The 25,539-nt window shown below is 55.5% G+C and overlaps 1 protein-coding gene across 1 annotated transcript in view; it reads right to left on the reverse strand.

Moving 5' to 3' along the window:
* The window catches only part of PLXNA4 (plexin A4), a 426,904-nt gene that overhangs the window by 335,135 nt on the left and 66,230 nt on the right, over positions 1–25,539 (reverse strand). Inside the window, exons 2-3 of the mRNA XM_051848990.3 lie at positions 20,691–21,962; positions 3,597–3,779 (exon numbers count right to left, since the gene is read on the reverse strand). Of these exons, the coding sequence (XP_051704950.1) occupies positions 3,597–3,779; positions 20,691–21,875 (1,368 nt within the window). The 5' untranslated portion in view covers positions 21,876–21,962. The remainder of the gene's footprint in view (positions 1–3,596; positions 3,780–20,690; positions 21,963–25,539) is intronic.

Below are 25,539 nucleotides of genomic sequence, written 5' to 3' on the forward strand. Positions count from 1 at the left end.
CCCCACGAGCACGGGTCTCTAGGGCTGATGTTAGGCAGTAATTCACTGCGGAACAGCAAGCATAAAATAGGATCCTTTCATGAAAGGGAAGCCACAGGCAGAGAAAAAAGAAATATTTTAGCAAAGAAATCGTGTCTTCCTGGGACAATACTGACCTGGTCACCCCAACTTGGGTCAACTTCACACAGACACCCTGCAGCCAGTTATGGTGGGGTCTGCCTTAAGATGTTTACCTGTAGCAAAAACTGACACAGTAACAGTCTGTGAGTTAGTTCTTAAGCTCCTAGTCACCTCCTGATGACGGTAGCAGCGGCATTTATACACCACATTTTTTTTCTCAGTACACAACTATAACACTCACCATGGGAGAAGGACGCCAACCCCATCACACACACACCCCAGAAAACATAAAAGACATCCCAATTGGCTCTTTCCTCACCTCCTTTCCCCCTGCCTCATGTGATATGTGCACTAGAGAAATGAAATTACTGTCATTGGGAGTAAATAACTGGGACCTACACCTTTCAAACCAAGTGACAAATCAATCATGTTGAGGGCTTCTAGCTAGCAGCAGTCTAGCTCCTGGGCCCCTGGAATCCACAGCCAACTCCTTTACCCTCAGCAAGCCCCCCAAGCCCCCTCCCACCCACCCTGCCCACGTCGAGTCTCCTGTCATACAGCAAAGGGCTCTGAAAAGCCCTTGATACACACAGGAGATTATTACAGGGCTCAGAGATGCCAACGTTGTAATTACGGCTACCATATGATTTCTATTATTCTCGCACCCGGGTCTCAGTTGCTCATAAAACTTCTGGCAAAAAAAAAAAAAAATCCTCCCACCAGCACCAGCCCAAGGCTTGTCAGGGCTGAGCCTGCCCAAAAGCTGACTGTGGGTCTGATAACCCCTGGGCACAGCAAGTCAGTTATCACAAAGAACAGGAGTGGCACTTGGCCAGCGAGGGGTGGTGGTGGGGAGCCTATTGTTCAAAAAATAAATAAATAACAGGCTAGTCCTGCTTCTTATTATTTCAGACAACAGATTCGCAGCCCATTCTTCCTTTCCCAACTCAGACTGTCCCAGGCAAGCAGCCCAGGCTGTAGCAAAACCATCCTGATGTTGGCACTGCGAGTCCACGCAGTGCAAAGTCTGGTGGCCCCGCAGCATGGCCAGGCTCTGCCCAGGGGCCCCCGCGGCATGTCGCACGTGACCCTTCTGCTCCTGCCTCACTAGCTGCCCTGCTGCTTCAGTTAAACTCAACATCTCAGGCGGGTGAGACAGAGCTGTCCTTCCACACACCTGCCAAGGGTGTAGGTGGGAAACGCCGCCTGCCCAGGGTGGAAAAGGCATTAACCCTGCTGCTTGGGCAGGTGGAGCTGTGCCTCCTGCCCATGCCAGGGGTGTTGTTTGCTCCCGTAGGCTACTGGGGGCATCCTCGGCTCGCACTCATGAAGACGGGCAACACTTGGCCTTCCCGCCAGCCAGGCTGGCACAGGTCAGGCAGTACCAACCACCGTCTACCTCAGTGCACCCGCATCTGCAAGTCTGACTGCCTCAAGGTTACAGGACAGGAAACAGGAGTGACCTTCTCCCCCAAGAGGAAACAACTGCTGGTTCTGTTCCACACACTGAACTTGTAGTGTTCATTTCACAGACACTATATTCCAACCAGCTCAGACAAGGACAAAAATAAATCCTCCCGCAGGGTCTACTATGGCTTACCAGCAAGTAAATGACCCTCTGGCAGGTGGTAGGAAATACAGGGGCTAGGGATCCTTTGGGGCAGGTACACCATGCCCAGTACACTTAGGGTTGTTTCGCGTTATACGTCTTCGTGGTACCAAGCTTGTGCTCCGCGGAGCAGTTAAAGCACACCCCTATTGCCTTGTTTACCTGTTGATTCTCCACAGTTCTTATTTGCTCACAGCCACAACCAAAACTATCAACAGACTCGCACTGTATGGGTCGTCCATGGTCATGCCTTTGCGAATAACAATTCCCTTTTCCAGCAAAAGGGACTCATCAGATTCCAGGGGAGAACTGAGCCATCTGAGTGACCAACAGAAAGGTCCACAAGGCCTTTGCCTGCCCGCACCCGCGGAGGACCACTCCGGCTTCCCAGGCACAATTTCAGCAGGCTTGGCTAGCCGATCTCCCCAAAAGCAGGAAACCACAGACTGCGGGAGGGGAAGGTGTCGGAGCGCAGCAGCAGTCCTGACGGCAAGTGGAAGTGACAAGTGACGACAGGCACAGAGGAAGAGCCAGGAGGCTGTGATGATCAGCCACGGTGCTCCTGCCTCGCTGCACTTTTTCTCTGGGAAACTCAGTTCAATGCGGGAGTGAAAAATTGCAAGGAGGCCAAGGCAGCAACGGAACCCGCTCTGTGGTGGGAGCAAGGAGGTGGGAGCAAGGAGGCACGGGCCTGGGAGATGTGTGCACGGCGCTGCCCTCGGCAGCACACGGCTGCTGTGTGTCTGCCTCTTCCCGGGCCACGCTCCGTGTGCAGTGCGCGGCGCACATCCTCACACAGAGGGCCGTGGTGCCCCAGCCGCACGCACTGCCTTCGTTCCCAGACACTGCCCCCACACTGCCCCTCACGCACAGCTCCCACCCCGCACACCCTGCTCCCCACCTCCCGCCCCGCCCACGCTCAGCTTCCAGACCCACGATCCGATCCACAGACAGCAATGATGGAGGGTGGCAGGAGAGCGCAGTCCTCCAGGTGTGCACAGACATTTCCACTTGCCCGTGGGAAGCTAATGTCCAGAAATACAGCATAGAGAAAAGCAAGGATCCTGGCTCAGTCTCCACTAGGTAGTGCCTCTCTACTCAGCCTGAATCACGCAACATCCAGAGAACCCCAAGGAAAGCTGATATAAGACAAGCCAGAGATACACATAGAGGCACCACTGTTTCCTGGGGAGGAACTCTAGTGTAATTAGCATCCCACAGGAACCGGAACCTCCTTCCTAAAGACTCAGGAAGGCTTTTACCTAGTCAGGAGGGCCAGCCCTGACTCACAGAGATGAGAAACCCAGGCAGAGGGCATCCCCGAACGGACAAGTGCTCCCAACACTGTGGAGGAGCCGAGACGGCCCCATAACCAAGCAGCCAGGCCAGACCCCCAGGTCACGACGTTCTAGCCCACCTTCAGCAATTCCCTCTCTCTTCCAGCACCCACGGCTTCCTTATTCTGCGAGTTGAGTCAGCTCTCAGTCCCCCGTCTGTTCCCTAAGTGGCCTCCAGAGGGATGCAGCGGCCAGAGGAACAGGCAAACTCCCCGCCCCGTCATCCTTCCCCAGGCTGGACCCTACAAAGCCCACACCTTCAAGCATCAGCCAAGCGCAACAGAGCACAGTGTTCGGAGCAACCTGGCAAGCCTGAGCCACACCTCCCGCGTGCACAGCAGCTCTGAGGAAGAGCCGACCCCACACCTGCACGCAGCCTCCTCCCTCAACAGCCACAGTACGAAGGCCAGAGGAAGGACAGGGTGATCGGCGTGCCCTCCGCAGTGGCCGTCCTCAGCCTGAAGCCATCTGGGCAACCCACAGCAAGACGATGCCTGTCCCCATAACCCAGCGGCACACCCCGGTCCTACCTTCTTCAGCTTGCCGCTCTTGGTGCCCACGAAGGCCAGAGAGTGGTTCTTGTAGACGTACGCGATGACAGCAGTCATGCGGTCCCTGTCCTCTGTGAAGACGGGGATGCCACGCACCATCTCCGACACTCCCAGGGGTGCATTCATATCCAGGCCACAGAAGTTATCGTCGATGGTTAGGAGCTGGAAGGACACAGGCACGAGAAGTGAGAAGGGAACACGAGGGGAACATGAGGCCAAGAAATCAATTTAGAGAGCACTGGGGCTAATAGGTCCCGAGATGGATCCTGCGATACAGATCCCTCAGTTCTGGAGCAACTAGGCGGCCTGCCACCTAAGGAGGCAGCTGTAGCACCATGGCCAAGGCCAAGGTCTCTCCTCCGGAGCTGCCAGGTGCTACCCTGGCAGCTTGATAGCCACCATTAGGACCACATGGAAAAGCACTGGGCCAGGGCCCCTGAGCACGGGCTCCAGGCAGCCTTGTTCGCGTGTGAGAGGGATGTGGTGAGCACATGCGTGTGCGTAAGTGGACAATGGGGAACGGGAAGCACTAGCGTGGGAATAACACCATCAGGCACGCTACAGTCGCTGGGGAGAGGAAGAACAGGCAGTGGGAAAGCTCGTGACTCAACTCACCACCAGGCCTCAAGAGCCGCCCTCAGGCTCCTGCCTCTCAGAGCACCCCAGAGTGAACCCCTCTGGCCTTGTCATGCCCACCCCCACATTTCTCAGAATATCCCCTATGGAGCCCAAGCTCCCCAAGATGCTTTATGTAAAAGGCACCCCCCTCCCCGATCCGCCATGGGGCCGGTGCTGTGGCATAGCGGGTAAAGCCTGCACCTCTAATGCCGGCATCCCTTAGAGGAGCCAGTTCTAGTCCCAGCTGTTCCTTTCCCCATCCAGCTCCCTGCTAATGGCCTGAGAAAAGCAGCAGAGGATGGCCCAACTCTTTGTGCCCCTGACATCCACGTGGGAGACCCGGATGAAGTTCCTGGCTCCTGGCTCGCTCCTGGCTCCCACCTGGCTCAGCCCTGGCTGTCGTAGTCATTTGGGGAATGAACCAGCAGGTAGAAAAATCTCTCTTTTTCTTGTCTCTCCCTCTCTCTCTGAAACTCTGAGTTCCTAATAAACAAACCTAATTTTTAAAAAAAGAAAAAAAGGGCCCCCCCCCCCCGGTAAATTTCTGGACGTCATTCTAAGATCGTTTATCCAAGATATTCATACTGATCAGTCCCATGAAAGTCTTCTTAGGAAGAACAACGCTGAGCTTCATCTCAGCCTTTCCCAAACACGTGATTCCATAAATCAACTTTGATCATCACGCCTGCTAGCATTCCTAAAGAGAACATTCTCTACGAGTCTCTGGGACACAGCAACCAGGCCTCTCCTCCACCTCCAAGAAGCACAATCTCAGGCAGGGATCAGAGGCCAACAGGACAGGACTCTGCGCTGGTGCCCCACAGTGCTCCTGGTGGCCTCCCCCCGTCTTTACAGAGCGGGTCCCGGCAGGGTTCTGTTGTGCCAGGGGTTAGCAGGCACCTTGAGGATGGCTAGCGAGGAGTCCACAGTGCCCCCCCCCAAAAGCCCTGAGCTGTGGCTGGGCTTGGAGCCCTCCCTGTCCGAGGCATGGGAGCTTGCCCTGGAGCTTCCCCCGTTGCTCGGAAGAACTGTGCAACCCCAGAAGAGTACGCGCCGGACACCTTACAGCTGGGTCTTCCTGCACTTTTCATTTTCCACTCTCTAAAGATGGAGAGAGGCATCCCTGCTTTTTGATGGGCTACTGTGGCGCCTGTTGAGCTCACGCCTGTGAAACTATTTGGGCCTTTCAGAGAAAGGAGTGAAATACAACACAAGGCTTCCATCCAGCCAAAGCTAAAGACATCTGGAAGCCAGCAGGCAGGCTCTTGCCAGCAGAGCTGTGTCAAAGTGGCCAACTTCAGGCTCCCAGGGCCTCGGTGGGGGGGAGGGGACTCCTCCACTACCTCCCAGGAGCCAAGGGGCAGGCATCGCCAGCCTCTCTCTCTGACCTCACCCCTTCCCCCTACCACAGTGGGAGCAGCCAAGGTGGACAGGGGAGGGTGCAGGAAGGCCACGTGCAGAGCCCATGTCTGCTCCCTGCCTTCTACAGCCTCTGGCCCCTCCTGCGTGGTCTGGCTCAACAGCCCAGGTCAAACACACCTCTCTCCTCTCCCCCTAAAAGACACCACAGGTGTCAAGTTTCCGAGGGAACTGTCAAGGTCTAGTCTGAGGTCATCATTCTCCCCCTGCAGGAGAAAATGGGGAGGAGCGAGGCGGTGGAGGGTGGTGGGGATAGAGAGAAAAACGGAAGGAGAAACCTAGGTGAAGGGAAGGCAATAGTCTTTCCTTGCTGCAACTGGCCAGCAAGGCCAAGGGCAGCCTGGGGCACTGGGAGTCCTCACAGCCCTTGAATATTCTCACTTTCAGTGCATAGGGAATCCACGTCCCCAGTCTGCCACCAGCAGACTCTGTACTTCGCCCATGATGACCCATTTTCCAAGTAGATGAGGCCCAAGCGTGGGAAACTGAGGCTGGGAGGAAGGTGGCTCATGCCTCACAGACACCCCCAGGACTCATGCACACACACAGGCCTGGCTAACCAGGAAGCTTCAGGCCTCTCAGCCCCACTGCAATTCTGAGCCATCAGGGCTACCCGATATGATTCTTCTCCTTACATAGGCAAAACACAGGCATGTCACCAGCCATCTACCAAAAATGATACATGTGATCAAGTGCATCATTCGATCACATCTGCTTGGAGGCTGGAGGGTGAGGACCCGTGCACCCCTTCCTCTCTGTTCCCTGGCCCGGCCAGGGGCCCAGGAGTGTTCCCAACAGGAGGGCGTGCAGACAGCCCAGCCTGGCAGCCTGTCCCCAGAGCTCTGCCTGTCTCCAGCTTGGGATGGCTCCTGTGGGGGCCCATCAGCAGGGAGGAGCTCAGTCTCTTCCCCTGCCTACCCCAGGGCTGTCACAAGCCCAGGCATTGAGAGCAATGGTGGCTCCATTTCTCTCTCTGAATGGACCCCAAAGGTGATGAAGGCACCCTCAAGGTCCTTGACCGAGTGCAGTCTGTGTCTGCACCTGTGTGGATGCTGAGCCCCCACCCCCCCAGCTGAATCAGGAGGGAGCCTTACCCTGTTTCTGCAAAGCTAAGGATTCTTAACACTGACATGATGGAGGAACCACAGAACCGGTTCCAGTGGGAATCAGCGGTCTCCCAACTCCTTTTGCTCTCTGAGTCTCAGTTTCTTGGCTGTCAAATAGAAAGGACCCCGGGTGGAGGGGAGGGACCTGGAGGACTGGGAAGTGTTCCCCCCGTGAAGGATGCCGCATGCTGACACTGTTCGTGGAAATCCTGCCCAGCCCATAAGTGGGAAGGGTGCCGGAGCCGCCCACGCAAGCCTCTCCTGAGCCACAGCCATGGGGTATTCCAGCATGGTAGGACACGAAGGAGCATCTCCCAGGGCCTGCAGACGGGGGTGGCAGGTGGATAGGGAGCAGCTGCCAGGCCACCTGGCCTTGGAAGGAAAGGCTAATTGGTGAAAGCCTTCAACGGGTGGGGGCTGGTGTGGATTCCTGAGCAGCTTCGGCAATGGGGGAGCAGAGTATTTTCTCTGGCCTTGGCGGAGCCTTCCCTTGGGCCCCATTAACAGTGAAATTAGAGCCACAGACAGAGGAGCCAGGGGCAAGTCTGCTGTAATATGGACCCTAGCCATGCCCATGGGACCAGGGTTGAGCATCTCTTCCTGTTACTCCACAGATACCCACAATGAGCTGTGGCCACCGTTATAATGCCTATTTATTAGGGAGCAACTCTGCTCTTACAAGGGAGGAAAATAAGGGCCCACCCCATGGGAATGCATGTGGTGCACAGCTGAGCCACCCTGAGGCTTTAGACTGGGCCACACCACTGCATTCCTCCCTCTCCATCAACAGGAGACACTGTCTTTTGCCTACTGCCTCTGGAGTCCTTAGGGAATGCATAAGGTACAAATTAAGAAGTGTGACTGACTACAGTCCAGGGGCCATGGGTTTAGGGATGAGGACTGTGTTTCATGCATCTCTGTACCCATAGCATTACGCCTGGTTCCTAGTAGGTTAAGACACATTGTGGATGGATGGGAGAATGGACAGCTGGATGGATGGATGAGCAGGTTAAGAAATGTGTTGGATGGATGAATGTGTGGGTGGTCGGGCAGACAACTGGGTGGATGGGTGAATAAATGGATGGATAAGAGTCTGAGTCTCACAGTGGCTAAGTGTTCAACAAGGGCCAGAGGGCTGAAGTTTGAATTCTAGCTCTACCATGGAAAGCTAAGTGGCAGTGCTATTTACCCACTCTGACCTCTCTGCGCCTTAGTCCATCACCTGAAGAATGGGGCATTACAGCAACAGTGCATACGTCTTAGACTTGAGATTAGGATTAAATGATTTCACACATATAGGACGATGTCTGGCCCATAGGGAACACGATGGGGGCATAAGCTCTTATCACTGGCTGTCATCACTCAACAACTCGGGTAACTTCTCCTTTAGGACCCATCCCAGAGGTGTCCTCAAGATGGCAAGGACCCAACGCTGTGGAGATGAAATCTCCATGGAGGTATCTCCTAATGCATTTTCCAAAAAGGACAGACACTTGCCCGTGCGGGGCTGCAGGAAGGAACAGAGGGATTGTCGCTCCCCCTCTTCATGGGGGAACGACATTGTCCCAAGGTACCTCCACTTGGTCTGAAGTCATTGCACTCACCCAAGCCTTGCACTGGGGAAATAAAGAACTCGATATTCTACACTGACAGCCGGTATGCTTTTGCAACAATCCATGTTCATGCTGCTCTACCGGGAATGGGGACTGTCTCTCCCCCTCTTCGTGGAGGCACGACACAAGACCCTGCGCTGTTCTTTTGTCTGCTTGGCCCTCCCCGGGTTTGCTGCTGGTTCTTCCCAGGTTGGCTACCGACCCTTCCACCTCCGTGGAAGGGCGGTTCCCCCTGCCACTTTCCCCACTTCCGCGGGGGAGCGGCACACCGCCGGCCGGCTCTCTGGGGGCTGCTCAGGTGTTCCCCTTAGATGTTCCCCGGTGCATGCTGTCTCTCTCCTCCTTTATAGTCCTCTTCCACCAATCCCAACTCTGCTACCCACACGCTGAGTACGCTGCTCTCCTCCAATCAGGAGCAGGTCCTACAGTTTATTGGCTGAACTGGAGGCAGCTGTGTAGAAGCTGTTTCCTCCTCTCCCAGTGCCATATTGTGGGAGAGCAGATGCATAGAATAAGTCTTAATTCCAGTAACTCAGTCTAGTCCGAGTTGCTCCCCACAAGGGATGGCCTTGGGTCCAGAGGCAGAGCCTGTGCTCTACAAATACAAGTTCTGCAGCCCCAGCCCAGGCCCACTCCTCCAGAAAGCCAGGGCAGGGGGAGCTCAGTCATCTTCATCTTAATCCAAGTTTCTGCTGAGGTTAGAGATGCACCGGCCTGCACCACAGAGGTCCCTTCGTAGGCGAGAACACTGTCCACCAAGACCCTGGACTGGACGTGGGTGCACAGAGGCCCACGCAGCCTTCCCGGGGGCCTGCCAAGCAGCGGTGGTGGAGATGGCAACGGGGGAGCCGGAGCTGACACTCCGAATTAGAATCTAATAGCTCACGGTGCTTCCTGCACGCACGGCGGCAAAGGTTACCGTGCAATTACGTGTCGCTACATACAAATGACAGAGCAGTTACGGCTACTTTGCCAATTACAGGGAAATTGCTCCCGCTCGGCACAGGCACGGGCACTCTGCAAAGCTCCACCATCTCCACAGACGGGGGATTTATATGCTGCCAGTTTACTTCCTGTGCAGTGTTCCCGTGCCTTGAGACCACAAGTGACTGGTGTTCCTAGAGAGACACCTCTAGAAGGGATGGGGGATGGGGGACATGTCTGGCCTGCAAGAGAGCAACAAGATCTCCCAGGCGCTAACCCCCCCCCCCAACGCTGGCGCCCCAATCCCAGGTTCCAGGGATGCATCATTAAGCAGCCAACCACTGCCTGATACCCAAGCCAAGCTGTCTTGGAGATGGCAGGGAATGAGGCAGGGTGGGTACCTGCTCCTGGGATCACCCTGGACCCCTGTTGACATGGTCCCTGGTCTGTTCTGACCACACCACCCCTGTCCTATGGAGCTGCCCTTGCTCCAGCCCTCGGTTGTCCCATCTGGGCAGAAGCCCCACGTTGAGTCCTTATAATGGGAATGTCAGAACTAGGCCAGGGCTCAATGGTCCGAATGCGGTGCTAATGAGGTACAGGTCAGCAGGTCCATCCCCCTGTGGGCTAATTCGCCTAGCTCTGGGACACAGCCTCTTCCACAGCCATAGGCCAACCTCTTACCCCACGCATCCACTGTTGACAAACATCCTGAGCGGACCCAGAAAGGCAGGCCAGGTGAGCCAGCAGGACGGACAGATGCAGCCAAGTGCTGCAACTGTAGATGCACCTGCCCGGCTGCTCTGGGCCCCAGGAGGGAAAATACAGTCAGGCAGACTTGGTGCTCCCATTGCTGTGGGGACAGCCCATGCAGTCCAGCAAAGACAGGAGCAAACCAGTTCACCCTCCCCTCCTGAGGGAAACCATCATCCAGGTTTACACACGGAGTCCTGCACACACTCACGCCTTCCCCAAAAGCCAGGACACCACCCCTCTAGTCACACAGGAAGACAGCATCAGGGGCTTGCCTGAGCTCACTCGCTGTGAGGTCAGCAGGTCTCCAGTCAGGAGCCTTCTACCAACCAGGTGTTGGTCCCATAGGCTACTAGGCTGCTCTGCTTCCAGCCAAGCCACGGAGGCTCTACATGAAGCCAATGGTTCTCCATTTTGACTAATTTGCTTCGGAACATTTCTGAAGGCCCCAGTAAGCACCAAGCACTGGGTGAGGCCCCAGGATATCAAGTTGGAATATGGGGTTCAGGAGACAAGGCCACGCAGATGCCAGTGTTGGGGCGGGGTTGGTTCCCTGGCCCAGCTCTGCCCAGGGCAGCGGCTCCAGATGTCTGGGGGAGCAAGCAGGCAAGGCTTGGGGCAAGAGGTGAGGTTTGAGCTCTGTCTTGAGATCTGTGGGCAGGACACCAGCTCCTGCTCCTCACGTTTTGCTGTTTCAGAGAAGAAAATAACTCGAGGTCGTAAAACCCACAACCCCACTTCACAGAGCGAGAAATCAAAGTCTGCAGGAAGAAGTGGCTCCCTTGGCTTCCTCTCAAGTTACTGGAGAAACAGGTACCAGGTCCACAGATTCCCAGTTCAGAAGGTAAAATCTGATCAGAAGCAGGAGTTTCCTCCCACACTGCTGGAGGGACTCACACCCCCGGAATGGGGCAAGCAGGATGCGGCCTGGGAAGAGCCCCCTCCCCCACTCCCTCCCTGCTGTGGTGCAGGAGGCACCCTCTGCCCTGCTGCCATCTCCAGAGCCCTGAGCCCAGCCAACTCACCCTGCAGAGGTGGCCTTGGGCCAATCACCAAAGCTGGCCCTCCCCCTTCCCCTCCCCCAGGTCTGCTCATGCAAAGGCCAGTGAGAGCCCAAGTTTCAAAGAGAAATACAAGTTAGGAGAGAAGGAGGAGGGGTTCCTGTGATGTGGGAAAGAAACGTCTTTGGATTCCTCATGCACAGTAGCACTGTTTCTTTCCATGGATGATACATACATGTGCATGCACACACACACACACACACACACACCAGCAGCTGACCACAGACACCTCTGCTGGAAGTGGAGAATGGGTGAATTACACAGATAAGATTTCAGCTTAGAGGGAGATACTGATCACATGGGCTGTGACAGTGCACATCTACATACAGCTCCGGTGGTGTGCCCCTCAGGACAGGGAGACCACGGTCACCCAGTTACTGGGAGCCAAAGCTCACATAGGGCCACTGACCCCTACGATGTTCATAAACGCAGCAGCTCTGACACACAAAACCCCTCTTTCCTTGGAGATGACTCCATGTGCCCTCCCGTCTGCCTCCTCAGGAGTGGAGGGGAGCAGAGAGGGTCCCTGGAGACTAGGAACATCGCTGGCAGGCTCTAGCAGGTGTAGGTTGAGCCTGATCAGCGAGCCTGTTACTCTAGATGCTGGCCCCACGTGCTGAGTGATCATTCCTGTAACTAAGAAGGAAATCAAAACTGATGATCCAGCCCCGATTTGTCTACTGTGCTACCTAAACATTCCTGTCTCTTTTATAAATTCTAATCCTCCCTCGTTAAGTCTGCTTGTGGTCTGTGCTGACCCCAGGAGGTTGGGTGCTCTGGAAAGCAAGCCGGAGAAGCACTGTCACAGGTGCAGGTTGGCCCAGCACCCTGGCTGAGAGCACAGACGGTGGGAATCAGGTCTCCCTCACTCTCTTCTTACAAATGCATCATCTCTGAATGTCCCTTCATTGTGTGCTTTTCTATGAGACTGGAGGGGAAATGAATGTGTACAGAGAAGGGAGTCAGCCAGCAAGCTGCAACCGTCATAACCTAGTTAGACAAACACGTTGCTGAAGGGCCTTAGTGAAAAGCATCCCAGGGCTGGGAAAGCCACTCAACAAACCATGGCCAAGTTCCCAGGACCCAAGTGTCCTGCTTTAGGCATAGCACGGAGACTGGGAGGGGGCCCAAGTCAGACAGAGGAAGTCATCAGGTTTTAGGAGCTCCATGAGCAGGCACGGGGTTGCTTCTGACGGCGATACTCAACCAATCAATTAATGCACCTAACAGCCTACGCTGAAAGCTGCTTGCTGAAAGAAATGCTTCTTTTTCATACTGATTTGGACATTTCTAAGCATGTTCTGGGACCCTCTGTGGCCCCACGTCACCCAATTCCAGTGCCGTCTTTTACTTGGCATCATGAAAAGCTCGCCTTCTGATAAGGAATGAACGTCTCCAAACTGAGTGGTTCTCCCAGGAGAGGGCCAGAAAGCTAAGCTAAGGCCAGACTGCCATGGGCTGCGAGCTCTGGCACTGTGTCCCTCCAAGGCAGTCAGAGAGCGCTCCACTCAGGGCCCTGGGGATTGGACCCACGACCTGGTGCTCATTAACTCAGCTGTCGAGAACCTCTATAAGCACACAGGGCTGCAGCACAAGACACCAGAGCCAGGCGTTGGCCCAGCAAGAGAATCGGGACTCTGCAGACAGCAGGCACACCATGGGGCAGTACAGGAGCCAAAACTGAACCCAGGGGAAGCCCCAGGAAGTGCAAGCATCGTGAATGGTGCCAGCCAAAGCCCAGTGTGGTGCTGCCCCTCTTCTTTTGCACCTCAGCTCCTGGGACCCTATCAGGAGTGGACAAACCCCACATGCCAACCTGCCAACCCCAAGTTCCCCTTCTCCCTCCCAGAGCCGCGGCAGACAACCTTGGCTGCCCCGGAGCCTGTAATTGGAGCGAGGAGCACCACGATGATTCAGTTTGTGTGTTTTCTGGCGGATGCCGGGAAGCAGCGGCCCCACTCGCCAGGCTGAGTTATGGGGTAGGTCATTCCCTTGTTAGTGGGAATAAATTTTATTAGCCCCGCTCTCGCTGCCGTGCCTCTTCCTCTCTTGCTCAGCAGGCCCGTGTGTGAGTCTGGGTAACGCAGCCTGCATGCGGGATAAATCAGCCGAACAAATCCCATTATATTTTGGAATGCTGACAGAGACACCGTAATGATACCGAGACCAGGCAAAGATGCGGGCTTTCTTCTCTCCGCTGATCCGGTTTCACGTGTGTGCACGGCATGTGAGGCCAAAGCCATAAAGGGAAAAGCAGCAAAGGAGAGGCCCGGCAGAGAGCTCCCTCAGCTGTCTCTGCTGTCCTTCTCCCCGGTCACTTTTCTGCTGAATAGGACCCATGTGCTGGCAGGTGGTCACCACTTCAGCTTGGCAAAGACCGGGGGACGCCTGAGCATAGTAGCAGCGCTGGTCTGGTTCGAAATGCACCTCCCCTGTGGAAGGTGTCACCTTAGCATTCATGTGTCCCAGAGAAAGGGAGGGGCAGGAGGAGGCACATCCCAGTGCCTAGGACCCTAAACGTGATGCCTGGGTCACGCATAACCCAGACCTCCCAAAGGCAGATACTGAAGGCGGGGGTGGGGGGGAGGAAGTAAGGATGAACTCCCAGTGTTGTTACGTTGCATCCCTTCTGTCCCACCGGGAAAGAAAATTGTTGTTGCCATGAAAACGTTGAAGCATCCAGAAAACACAAGGTGCTCTGTGTCATTATTCATCAACGTCCTCATGGCTCTCTCCTTGGGAGCCTCAGCACGCTTTATTAAAGGAATATGACTTTATTACCTGTGATAAAACTGTATCACACTCATAAAGCAAAAGGGAAAATGCTCATCAGCCCAGTTACTGTGGGGCTGGACTGGGACCTAATGGCCAGACTCTCAGGCCCAGGTCTCAGCCCCCATGCCACCCCTGAGGATGACAGGATGGAAGGCGAGGCCCAGAAATGCACGTTGGGGTTGCTGAGCAGGGCTGATCTCTGTGCTGAGTGAGGGGCTGGCTTCCCGTTTGGGCTGTGCCGCAGCATACTCCGAGCCGTGTGCGTGTGTGCACGTGGGAGCAATCTCCCTGCTGCAGCTGCTGAGAGTAGTGCGTGGGAGTGGGGGAGAAATCATAGGAAGAGGCAGAGAGAGAGGCTAAGAGACAGCAGTGCACAGTGAGCATGTGCGAGGGAGACAAGCAAACCCAGCAAACGGGTGGAGAAGCAGAGGGAGTGGAGACAGACCTCTGCGGGAGGCAGACAGATGCTGGGGCAATGCTGGGGGGAGAGGTGCAGGTGCACATGTTGCTGTGAGGACCGGCAGTAGATGACTTTGACTCAGCAACCTGTGCTGGGGTGTCTCAGCAGCTGTCCCAGTTAAAACCCAAGATGTGTGTGCAATTTCTGGGTCCTGCTAATCTTCCTTCCTGACCAGATGGCCTCCTGGGTGCACCTCCTGGGAAAACACATTCAGCCAAGGACATCAGCCTCAGACTGCGGCCTCCCATGAGACCCGGCACCCAACCAAGGTTGGGCCACCAACTGGAATACGTTCCCTACAAACCCTGCCAGCCAAAAACAAGGAGGGGCTGGGTGTTTCACTGGAATCCCTGGGACAAGAGGTGCTGGGAGAGAACCCCTGATTCTATCAAGACTGGGTCTGAGCCCCTGCAGGCACTCCAGTGCTCTTCCCTGTGGTCCACAGCACAGTGAGCTGTGAGCTGAAGGGGCCATGGCTCAGCCAAGGTCAGAGATGTGCAATGCATCAGGACATGCACACAGCAAACAGCATGCACCTGTCACAGGCCGAGGCATGAGCAGAGATGGAGAGAGGAGGCACGAGGCTGGGAAGAAGAGGTGTTCCCGATCTGAGGGAGGAGGGCAGCCAAGCAGAAAAGAGCAAACCTCGCATAGAGCCATCAACAACAGGATGCAACCTCAACCAGTCACCACTGTGCTTCCTGCCGACAGAGAAAAGAAAACACCCCACTCACACGGGCAGAAACCAGCCCCCAAGCCTGGGCGGCTGCCTGGCCACTCCGGATGCTCACTAGCTTGGTGTTTCAGGATCTCAGGCGCCAGACAGCTCTGAGTGACCATACAGGCCAGGAGGCGAGGCCAGCCTGGGTCTGGGGGGGGGGGTGACCTGGTCTCCCCAGCACTGCTGTTTGTGGGAAACCAACGAGTGACAGAAACACAGGAATGGGGCCCTCCTCCACCTCCCACAGATGCACACTCTGGGCCAGGAGGTGAAGCAGGTACATTCTTGGAGCCTCTCTGACCCTTGTGGGACTGGACAGAGCTGAGGGTGAACCCCGAGGGCAGGTGGGAGCTTGGCCTGGCCACAGTTCTCTCCAGGGGCTCCTGGAAGTATGGGAAGTGCCGAGTGCTCTGGCGCCCAGGATGGCAATGCCCTGTGATGCTGAGGCAGTGGCCGTGCCAGGAACAGGGGGAAAGCAGCAAGCTGACAATGGGGACAGGGCAGGGTCCAGTCCCTTCATCACATGCCATTGAGTGAAGTGTGGGACTCCCTGTTCCTCTGCTTCCCCCAGTGGATGGTGTGCCTGCCTTCTTCCTCACCCTACATGTGCAGAAGGGTGCAGCAGGCAGAAGGCACCTGCACAGCCATCCATGCCAACTCCTGAGTGGGGGGCCACAGCTCCCTGCTCCCACCACTGGGGCTTGATTTCAGGTCATAATTTCTGTCCCCAGGACCCCAATTTTCTAGCAGAAAGTCAAGGTCAAGGTCAAGGGAAGGTGAAGAGGCTGATCCCCACCTCTGCAACCTAAAACTGATGCTGCCCAACTCCAAAGTCCACTTCCTAAATGGACCCAAGCTCAGGGAAGATTGAGGTCCAGTGATAGATGGCCACTCCCACGACCATGGCGCCTGTCCCACCCCCTGGGCCCTAAAGGGCTGCTTGTGTGTGTGCACCTCTCCCCTCCACTCCCTGTGTCCCCTACAGACTGAGACCCTCCACGGTCTTGCATCCACCAGCAGTGAGAACACTGCCAGGGTCTAATGAAAGTATCACCATTTGTTAATTCACGGGGCAAGCAGAGAGGCTCATGGTCCATGAGGTCACCAGCCCCAATCAAAAGGCTAGAAGAAAGGGGCAGGAGGTGACAGTAGCTATGGTTGGGACCCTTGGGGATACCAGGTGCTTGGCCCACGTAAGACACAAGAATTTGGGCCACAACCACAATGGCTCTCCTGCTGGCTGCTACACCCCAGGTCACAAGTGGCGCATCCCCTCCCCGTAAGAGAAAGAGTGGGAGCTGCCACCTTGGCCTTCACGGGGCTTTGGCACATGAGAGAGACCACAGGCTGTGGACTCCTCAGCCCTACTGCAGACAGTGTTTCAGGGACCCTGGGGGCAGCCTTCAGAAGGGGCCAGGGACAGAGACCCCAGGTGCTGAGTGACAGAAAGAGAAGTTAACGCACCGTCTTTGACCCTCAAGTGCCCCAGATACGCTGGGGCCCTGGCAGCCCCTGGAGTCCTGGAGGACTATCCTGGCGCCCAGGCCCTAGCGAGATCCGCACTGCAGTTTCAGACTCCAACGCATCTGCTCTCAGATCCCTCTCTGCACTCAGGCTGGAAAACGAACCGGGACTCGGGGAAAGAGTGGCTCGAAGGCAAAGGCGGAAGGAAGCTGCCCCCACGTCCCGTGCGCACCAGAGCCCACCTAGATGGCTGCTGGCCCGGCCACTCGGGGCTTTGCGTGTGCCACGTGCCCTTACTCCCTGCAGGCCAGCCTTGCCTCTGCCGGGAGCCCAGCTCAGGCTTCCGACTGGCTCCACGCAGACGCCAGGGAGCCCTTGGGAGCCTGCAGCGTGGCAGGTTTTGGTCTCAAGCACAGCAACTCCCTAGCGAGTGGCTCCACGGACACCCAGGAAGGGCAGGCTGAGGCCCCCCGGCACTGTCCCCTACTCCACCTGTCACCCCAGTGAGCGTGGCAGAGGCCAGGGTTGGGCTGCTTTCTGCCCTGGAGGCTGCAGTCTAGGGGAAGGCAAAGCACCATGGGAAATGGAAGGGGCCAGAGAAGCCTGGAGGACCCCAGGACATGCATTCCAACGTAGAGAGGTAGGGCGAGGAATGCAGTAAGAATTACCCACTGGCTGTGTCCCATTTTTAAGCACCTTAAGTTGTAGCTACAAGGGTCTGCACTGTGGTTCCACCTGCTGGTTCACTCCTCAGATGGCAACAATGGCCAGCACTGGGCCAGGCAGAAGCCAGGAGCTTCATCCAGGTCTTCCAAATGGGTGGCAGGGGCCCACACACTTGTCCCATCCTCTGTTGCTCTCCCAGGCCATTAACAGGGAGCTGGATTGGAAGTGGAGTAGCCGGGACTCGAACCAGTGTCCATATGAGACACTGACATCACAGGTGGCAGCTTACTTGCTACACCACAGTGCCAGCTCCATAAATCTTTAAAAAAAAAAAAGTAGCTACAATAAAACCCACAAGGGCTCCCATACTACAAAATGCAAAACCTTGTACCCTGCTTCCACTGCTGTCCACAAGATGGAAGGTCTGTGAGATCCCACTCCCACTGCGTAGGCCTCCATGGTGCTAAGGCTGGCAGACAAGAGAGAACTCCAGAGTTCAGAGTTCATCTCGTCCCTGTGCCTCTAGACAGGAAAGGAAAGAGAAACCAACCCAAAAGGTCTTCGTAATGGGTCGAGGGGAAGCCAGGCTTGCAAACGGTGATGAAGGCTCCCCATTGGGGCCGCTCAGGAGTCTGGCCAGACTGATGCCGACATCGTGGGACACATGGGTGGTCTGAGCCGGGTCCAAATGCATTGTAACAAGAGGGCCTGAGCAAAGGGACTCAAGCCTTGGCCAAGTCAAAGGAAATGGATACTGTGCCTTAAAAAAAAAAAAAAAAAAAAAAAAAAGGCCAGGCCAGATTTGAAGACTGGCCGGGGAGCCAGCCCCAGCCCTGTACAGAGTTTCTGGCCTCCTCCTTTCTATTCTCAGCCCTGAACTTGCCTCTAACTTGAAAGGGCTAATTAAAGCCAAAAGAAAAATCAAAAGCTTGTTATCAGGCTCCATGAGTCCCAGTCCCGGCATTAGCCCGTCTTGCAAAGCTGTTTTCCCTCTGTTCTCTCCAAGGCTACCATGTGGCGTTAGCACCTGCAGCTCTGCAGACTTCCACAATGAACTTGGCTTTTGGTGGCAGACAGCAAGGGCAGGACAAACACGTCTGCCCTTGGGCTGTCTGATGGATCCCTGCAGCCAATGCGGCTCCCAAAAATGCAGGGTTGGGAGCAAGTGCTCTACAGCAAAGTGTTGGAGACTGCCAGCCCCTCCAGTCTCAGAAGTCTCCATTTGGGAAGCACACAGCATAAACTCACGACCTTCCACCATAAGTGGTATGTGTGCATGCTCATGGGAGGTATTTCTTGCATGTAAGCAAGCATGTGTGGGTGTGCACACTCGCATGTGCCTTTGCCTGTACCCTGCAGGCTGAGGGGACCCTCCTCAAGGGCTGACCACTCACACACAAGGCAAATGACCGGAGGCAATTCACTGACCTGGCTGGGTGCTAGTTTGAAGTGTGTCCTCTTCCAAACTCGTGCTGAAACTTAATTGCTATGGTAACAGTATTAAGAGATGGGGCTTTTGAGACGTGATTAAGCCATGAGCATTCTACCCTTAGGACTGGGTCAGTGTCATTACCGAGGGGGTGGACTCCTTATAAAAGGGGCTGGCACTGTTGGTAGTAGGTTAAGCCCCCACCTGCAGCACCAGCATCCAGTAGGGGCACCAGTTCGAGTCTCAGCTGCTCCTATTCCAATCCAATTCTCTGCTATGACCTGGGAAATCAGTGAAAGATGGCCCAAGTGTTTTGGCCCTTTCACCTACATGGGAGACCTGGAAGAAGCTTCTGGCTCCTGGCTTCAAATCTGCCCAGCTTTAGCCATTGCAGCCATTTGGGGAGTGAACCAGGGGATGGAAGACCTTTCTCTCTGTCTCTCCTTCCCTGTAACTCTACCTCTCAAATAAATAAAATCTTAAAAAAAAAAAAAGATCATTCAACCCTCTCACACTCTCTCTCTCTCATCATCTCTCTGCCCCTGGAGCAGGGGAAGCCTTCGATCATGCTCAGTTGCAGCTAGAGGGGACTGTCTCAGCACCAGCAGCCCACTGACCTCCCCGTGGACCTGGGGCCGAGCACGTGACACACACACAGCCCGGCAGACACAGCCTCTAGCCTGGCTCTGGTTTTCCGAGTTGAGGCTCCCTTCTCCCATCTCCTTTGTGACACGAGCAGCAGGCTTTCCAGAACCTCCCAGAAGGGATGCACTCTGAGTTTTTAGCTCCAGCATCTGGGTGACACCCAGCCCCTTCTCTCTCCTCCCCCCGCCCTGCTGGTTTGACACAGAATTCTGGTGTCAGACACCCCATCTGTCTGCTTCCCTTCTGTCTCCTCTCTTGGGGTCGCCAGGGTGCCAGCGCCCCTGAGACCTGCTCGGCAGGCACTCTTGCTTTATGAAGGGAAACTTAGACTGCTTAAGTTAATCAAGACACGTTTTCCTCGCATGGAATTCCACCAAGGTTTGAGCAGGAGTCAAGAATCAAATGAGGACAAGTGCATACTTGTACCTGATGGGCAAATGTTCCTGTATTCTCCCCAAATTAAGACGACAGCACAGATGTTTTTCTCAAACGAGGCGAATAATATTTTAAGTGGACAGAAGAAGCAAGACCGTGGAGGTATCATTACAAATCGCACTGTTTTAGAGACGAGCAGAAGTTTAGCAGAGAAGGGCAGATGCTTTCCCTGCCAGGTTCCAGGAGCCATCGGCCAGGCCACACCGGGAGCCAAGCCACTCGTTTCGCCTGTGGTCACACAGCAAGGCTGCACCCTGACATCGGCTCACCCCTTGGGTCCCACAGGCCCCTCAACCAAACCCTCTGGTTCCCTGCGGCCCTGCTGCCACCACTTGCTGCCTGCTGCCTGCTTCCTGACTTGGTGGCATGCCCCTTCCATGGCGCCAAGCACACGGCAGTCTTCATAAATCCAGCTTCCCCTCCCACTCCTTCTCTAAGCAAGTTCTGCCTTCCCCTGTGTGTTCATGGGGCTGCCCCAGTGAATGGTGGCTCTCCTTGTGCTAACCCCTATAGACACAAAGGGGCTGGAAGCAGGGCTCTCCTTAAATCCTGTACCTACACCAAAGGCAGAATGGCTCCTCACACTCCCCCTGCTCCGCCCCTGGACCTAATCTGAACTCCCAGGGAAGTGATGTGCAGGCTGGGTTCCGCAGAATCATGGCACCCATTTGATACTATGTACACCACGCTGTAGCCTTGGCTGTGACCAGCACATGCAACATCTACTGAGCCCATCCCCCACTCTCCCCAGCACTCCCACCCAGGACAAGGAGCCAGTAAGGATCAGAACAGAGGGCCCCAATAGAAGATATATGCTTCAGCTCCAGCTTCGACTCCCAGGCACTCAGAACGTTTGAACTGCTGATGATCTGAGCGCCTTGAGACCCAAGACGCAATGAACTCACTGGAGAAGACTGACATGCATGCTACAGGCCCCCGGGTCCTCACCATCCACGCCCCACCAGCCCAAGCCCACAGACTCACCGCGCTGCTACAGGGGATGTCTTTCACCTTGAGCCAGGCCAGGTCCAGCGTGCCCTCACCCCGGTAGCAGGACTGTAGCCGCTCCTTAATGCGGTCATTGATTTGCTTCAAGATGAAGATGCACAAGGCCGACTCATCCAGGGACTTCATCTTCCGCTTCTGGCCCTTGGAGAAGACGGTGAAGAGCAGGTGGTCGTCCAGATGCACCCCAAGGTTGCGGGCGAGCACGGCCCCGGCCTTGGACAGATAGGCGGCCTGCAGCAAGCGGTACTCCACCCCGTTGTGCTCACAGCCGATGGGCACCTCCACGTAGGAGTTGAAGGCTGTGTCCTCCTTACACAGCCTCACCAGCTTGGACGTGTACACCTGCTCCTTTGTGGTAGAGCCTGGGGGAGACACCATCTCAGGCTGAAGCGTCAAAAAGTAGACGAAGTTGCCACTGCTGAAACCATAGACGTAGTAGATATCGAAGTCGGGGATGACCGTGAACGTGTCGGACGGGATCTTGATCATGGAGGCCACAAACTCATCATGGAAGACGTAGGCGAACATGCCGTCCGCCTCCGAGTTCTTGGTCAGCTTCCGGCTGGAGATGGTGGGGAAGTACTCGGGCTTGCCGTCCACGGCCGTGGCGATGAACAGCTTATCATCCAGGTTGCTGTAGGAGACGATCACGCCGAAGACGGCGCCGCTGCCGTTGGCGCCCGACAGGTAGTGCTCCTTCTTGTGGAAGGGCTCGGCCAGCTTGAAGAGGTCATCCAGCCTCAGGAGCTTGCAGACGCCCTGGAACAGGCTCCCGCATGCGATCAGCCGGTTCTCCTTGTAGTCAATGAGCAGCATCTTGTTGACGTTGTTGGTGGTGGTCAGAGGCTCCATGCATGTCTGCACGATGCGGGGTGGGTAGCACTTGGGGTTGTCCTCGTCCGGCCCCGTCTGGTGGGTCACCAAGACCTTCAGGTCGCTGGACAGCTTGTAGATCCGGTTGACGGCCCCCAGGTAAATGTGCCCTGTCCTCTCGTCCACCACCAGGTGATTGAAGCTCTCGGCGGGCTCCCCTCGGAAGGTGGCAAAAGAGCGCTTCTGGGCCGGCGCGGGCGGCTGCCGAGACAGCAGCGTGCAGGAGCCCATGCCCACCATCAGGAGGTGGGAGAGCAGGCAAGTCCAGTTCCAGGGCATGGCTTTCATTTCAGAGCGGAGACGGGCAATACAGCAGCACTTGGCCACAGCTATGTCCTCGGCGAGGGGGCGCACGAGTCAGCAGGGCAGCGTCCCCTAGAGGAGAAAGGAAAGGCTATGAAGGCGGAGAGCCAGGGCCAGGCGTCACTCACCCACAGCCTGCCCGGGGCACCCCCTGGGGTGAGGGAGGGGTAGCCCCAGCCCCAGTGGCCACCTCTGTAATGAAAGTGGAGACTCTGAGGGTGCCTGGGATAACCACCAGCCACTGCCTCTGGAGAGCCTGCCTGCATGTCAGCCCCAGTCCCTCACTGAGCACAGATGTCTCATTTCCCCTTTGCAAGCCCTTCTGGGCTAAGTATCTTCCATCCGCCCTCCCGATCCACCATCTCCACCCTGTGTTCCCTGGGGGAGCTGACCTGTTGGTCAGCTGTAGAAGCCCGGAGGGAGGAGGAGAGGCAGGGGAAGGAAGCAGCACACAGCCTGCCCTGGCTCTGAGCCTCATGGGAGGGAGCTGTGCGGCCTCTCCACACCACCAGCCACCTCCAGGTTCTGTGAACCAGCTCCCGACGGACCCTAAGTGCCCAAGAGGCAGCAACAGGGGCTGTGTGCTTACTCTCCCCAAATACCGTGTTGCCCCTACTTTTATAAAGGGTCCCTTTGTTATGCTTTGCACCAGTAACTGAAATTGCTGGGACCCTGACTTGTACAGGACGTACAAAATGCTATTTCGCCCCCATGTTGCAGCCTGGGAAAATGAGTTTGGGGAAGTTATGTGGCTCACACAGCTAAACATGGTAGCAGTAGGTACATACTCTAGTAAGCTCATAGCCAGATCTCATTCTGAACATCTCAGTTTATCATGGTCTTGCTGGAGGCTGCGTAGCTAGAACTGTGCAGATTCATTTATTTACTTAAAAGGCAGAGTTACAGAGGGGCAGAGGCAGAGAGAGAGAGAGAGAGGTCTTCCATCTGCTGGTTCACTCCCTAGATGGCCACAAGGGTCGGAGCTGCACCGATCTAAAGCCAGGAGCCAGGAGCTTCTTCCAGGTCTCCCATGAGGGTGTAGGGACCCAAGGACCTGGGCCATCTTCCATTTCTTTCCCAGACCATAGCAGAGAGCTGGATTGGAAGTGGAGCAACCGGGACTTGAACTGGCACCCATATGGGATGCTGGCACTGCAGGTGGCAGCTTCACCCGCTACACCACAGCACTGGCCCCTGGACCCGATCTCCTAGGCAGTCCACTCCAGCTCCAGCCTCTCCGAATCTGGGGTTTGCAACAGCTGTGCCCCTCTGCCAGACGGTGCAGGGAGGCCACATCCTCCAACCATTCTGACTGTGGCAGCACCAGGCCCTCTGGCTGCAATGCCCAGCCCTGGCCCTAATGTCATTTTAACAAGGCCGATCTTGGCTGTCTCCCATAGTGGGGCCTCCTCTGAGAGCTTTTCATTCAAGGGAGAGAAAAAAACTGTTTTAGGAAGAAAGCAGTCAGTAAATAATGGAGTCTCCGAGGAGCCAAATCGCTTTGCATCCTGACAGTGCCCTTCAATTCTACCCAAGGTGCTTTCTGCGTGTGTATCAGCACACGGCTCCATGTTCCTCCCAGTACAGGAGACTCGGAGCCGGGTTTGCCAGGGTCTTATTTGGAAGCATCTTTGGCTCTTAGGAATTTCACTCATTTTCTCCTAAACTCCTCAAACACAGGACCTGAGAAGGGGGAAAACCATTAAGCCACCAAAACCTCCCTGGCAGGGGAGACCACTAGCTTGGGTAGAAACCAAGAGAGAGAAAGAAAGAAAATCAAAGACGATATGAAAACACAGGTCTTCTCAAGGAAGCGTCAGGGGAGGAAGTTTCTCGCAGGTGGAGCACCCAACCAACAGCAGTGCTATTAGCCCAAGGCCTTCACTCATTCACCCAAGAGGCAAGTGTTAGCTCAGAGAGCACACGACACACGCAAGAGACATGGGGTCCAGAGATGGGCGTCTCAGACAATCTATAGCCAAGTCCTGTGGATGCACTGGAAGCTCCATTATTGCACAAGGGGAGAAGCCGCGGGGCATGCTTTGGAATGCTCTGGAAGGGAAAATCGGGAAAGCAGACTTCCAGCTGGGGGTACGGGGCAGGAGGACTTGGGGCAAAGGATGGCACTGAGCCAAGCTGTGAACCTGGAAAGAACAGGCCAGGCTGGAAGGCCAAGGCCTTTTCGTAGAGGAGCCAACACAGAGAAAGGTGTGGCACAGCAAACCAGGCGCAGACCAGCATGAGTCTGTCTGGAGAAGACGACGAGGCAGGCACGGGAAAGCCACAAGGGGGCACGGAAATCAAAATGTGCAGTGTGGAGGAAAGAAAGGAGCAACAGCCCCCAAGGGGAGCTACCGCGTTTCTGTCAATTTAGCCTTGGCCTTGGCCGGAGCAGAGGCTGGAGTGGAGGCTGAGTCCAGCGAGGGCTGGGCGGGTCTGTCTCACTCACTCACTACCACCACCACCCCTGTGTCCACAGCACCAGAATAATGGCCCACCATCTACCAGAGGCTGTGTGTGTGTGTGCATTTTGAGTTAGCTACCATGTTTACAACTAATGTATTTATTTTCATTTTTCTGAAAGGCAGGGAGACAGATCTTTCATCCACATTTCCACAGTCCACTTTCGTACCTACAAGAGGCAAGACTGGGCCAAGCCAAAATCAGGAACTCAATCCAGGTCTCCCACAAGGATGGCAGGGACCCAAAGCACTTGAGCCACCACCTGCTGCCTCCTGGGGTGCACAGGGGCAAGGAGCTGGAATTAGAAACAGTGCCAGAACTCAAGCTCAGGCACCCCATATGGGACGTGGGCATCCCAACCACTGGGCCAAGTGCCTGTCGCCACTCAACAGCTATGTTTTGGCAGGGAGAAAGAGGGGCTGGAAGCAAGCGGGAATGTATTCGTGGAGCCTTGTCTGCACCCCAGGCTCATGCAAATGCCTTCACATAGATGACCAGTCAGCATCGCACCTGCTCTCTGAGGTCGGGGTTATCTGACCCATTTTTCAGTTCAGAAAACTTCAGCTCTTCTAGAATTAGAAAGTGTCAAACTTGGAGTTGAAACTCAGGTTTGTGCCACTGCTAAATCCTTACTCTTTCCAGAAATGTACGGTTGCAGAGCCTAGAATATACTGAGAATTCATAAAAATTCCAAACACAGAAACCCCGGGACATTACCTCCCAACAGCAGGAGGAAGCAAAGTCGCCCTGACCCACGGGGCACCACCTGGAAGATAACGCCCATCAGGTGGGTGCTATCACCACCGCCCTTTGCCTCCAAAAGTGTTAGCAACGTACAGCACCTGGCACAGGGCCTCTGCCTGGCACACAGTAAGTGCTTACAAAACAACGTGCTGTTGTTGCTGTCAACAAGGCGGAAATGGGACTGGGAGGGTTGTGATGATGATGAGACAGGACCTGCAGGCACACCTCAACTGGAGTGATGAGAAGCCATGATGGTTCATCTTGTACTGACTGTGCAGACCCAAGGGCCAGAGAAGAACCCAGAAGGTATTGCTCTGAAAGGGAATAGCCCACTTAATGAGTCCCAATCCCTGATCTTAGAGACAAAGGAGGTGAAATCCAGAGAGGTCAAATGAATTTGTCAGAAGCCATGTAGACTTAGAGGCGTTCAGGCCGCTGAGTC

The sequence above is a fragment of the Oryctolagus cuniculus genome, chromosome 3 (genome assembly GCF_051225735.1).
Source record: "Oryctolagus cuniculus isolate XC-2025 breed Fujian yellow rabbit chromosome 3, ASM5122573v1, whole genome shotgun sequence".
NCBI classification, from domain to species: domain Eukaryota; kingdom Metazoa; phylum Chordata; class Mammalia; order Lagomorpha; family Leporidae; genus Oryctolagus; species Oryctolagus cuniculus.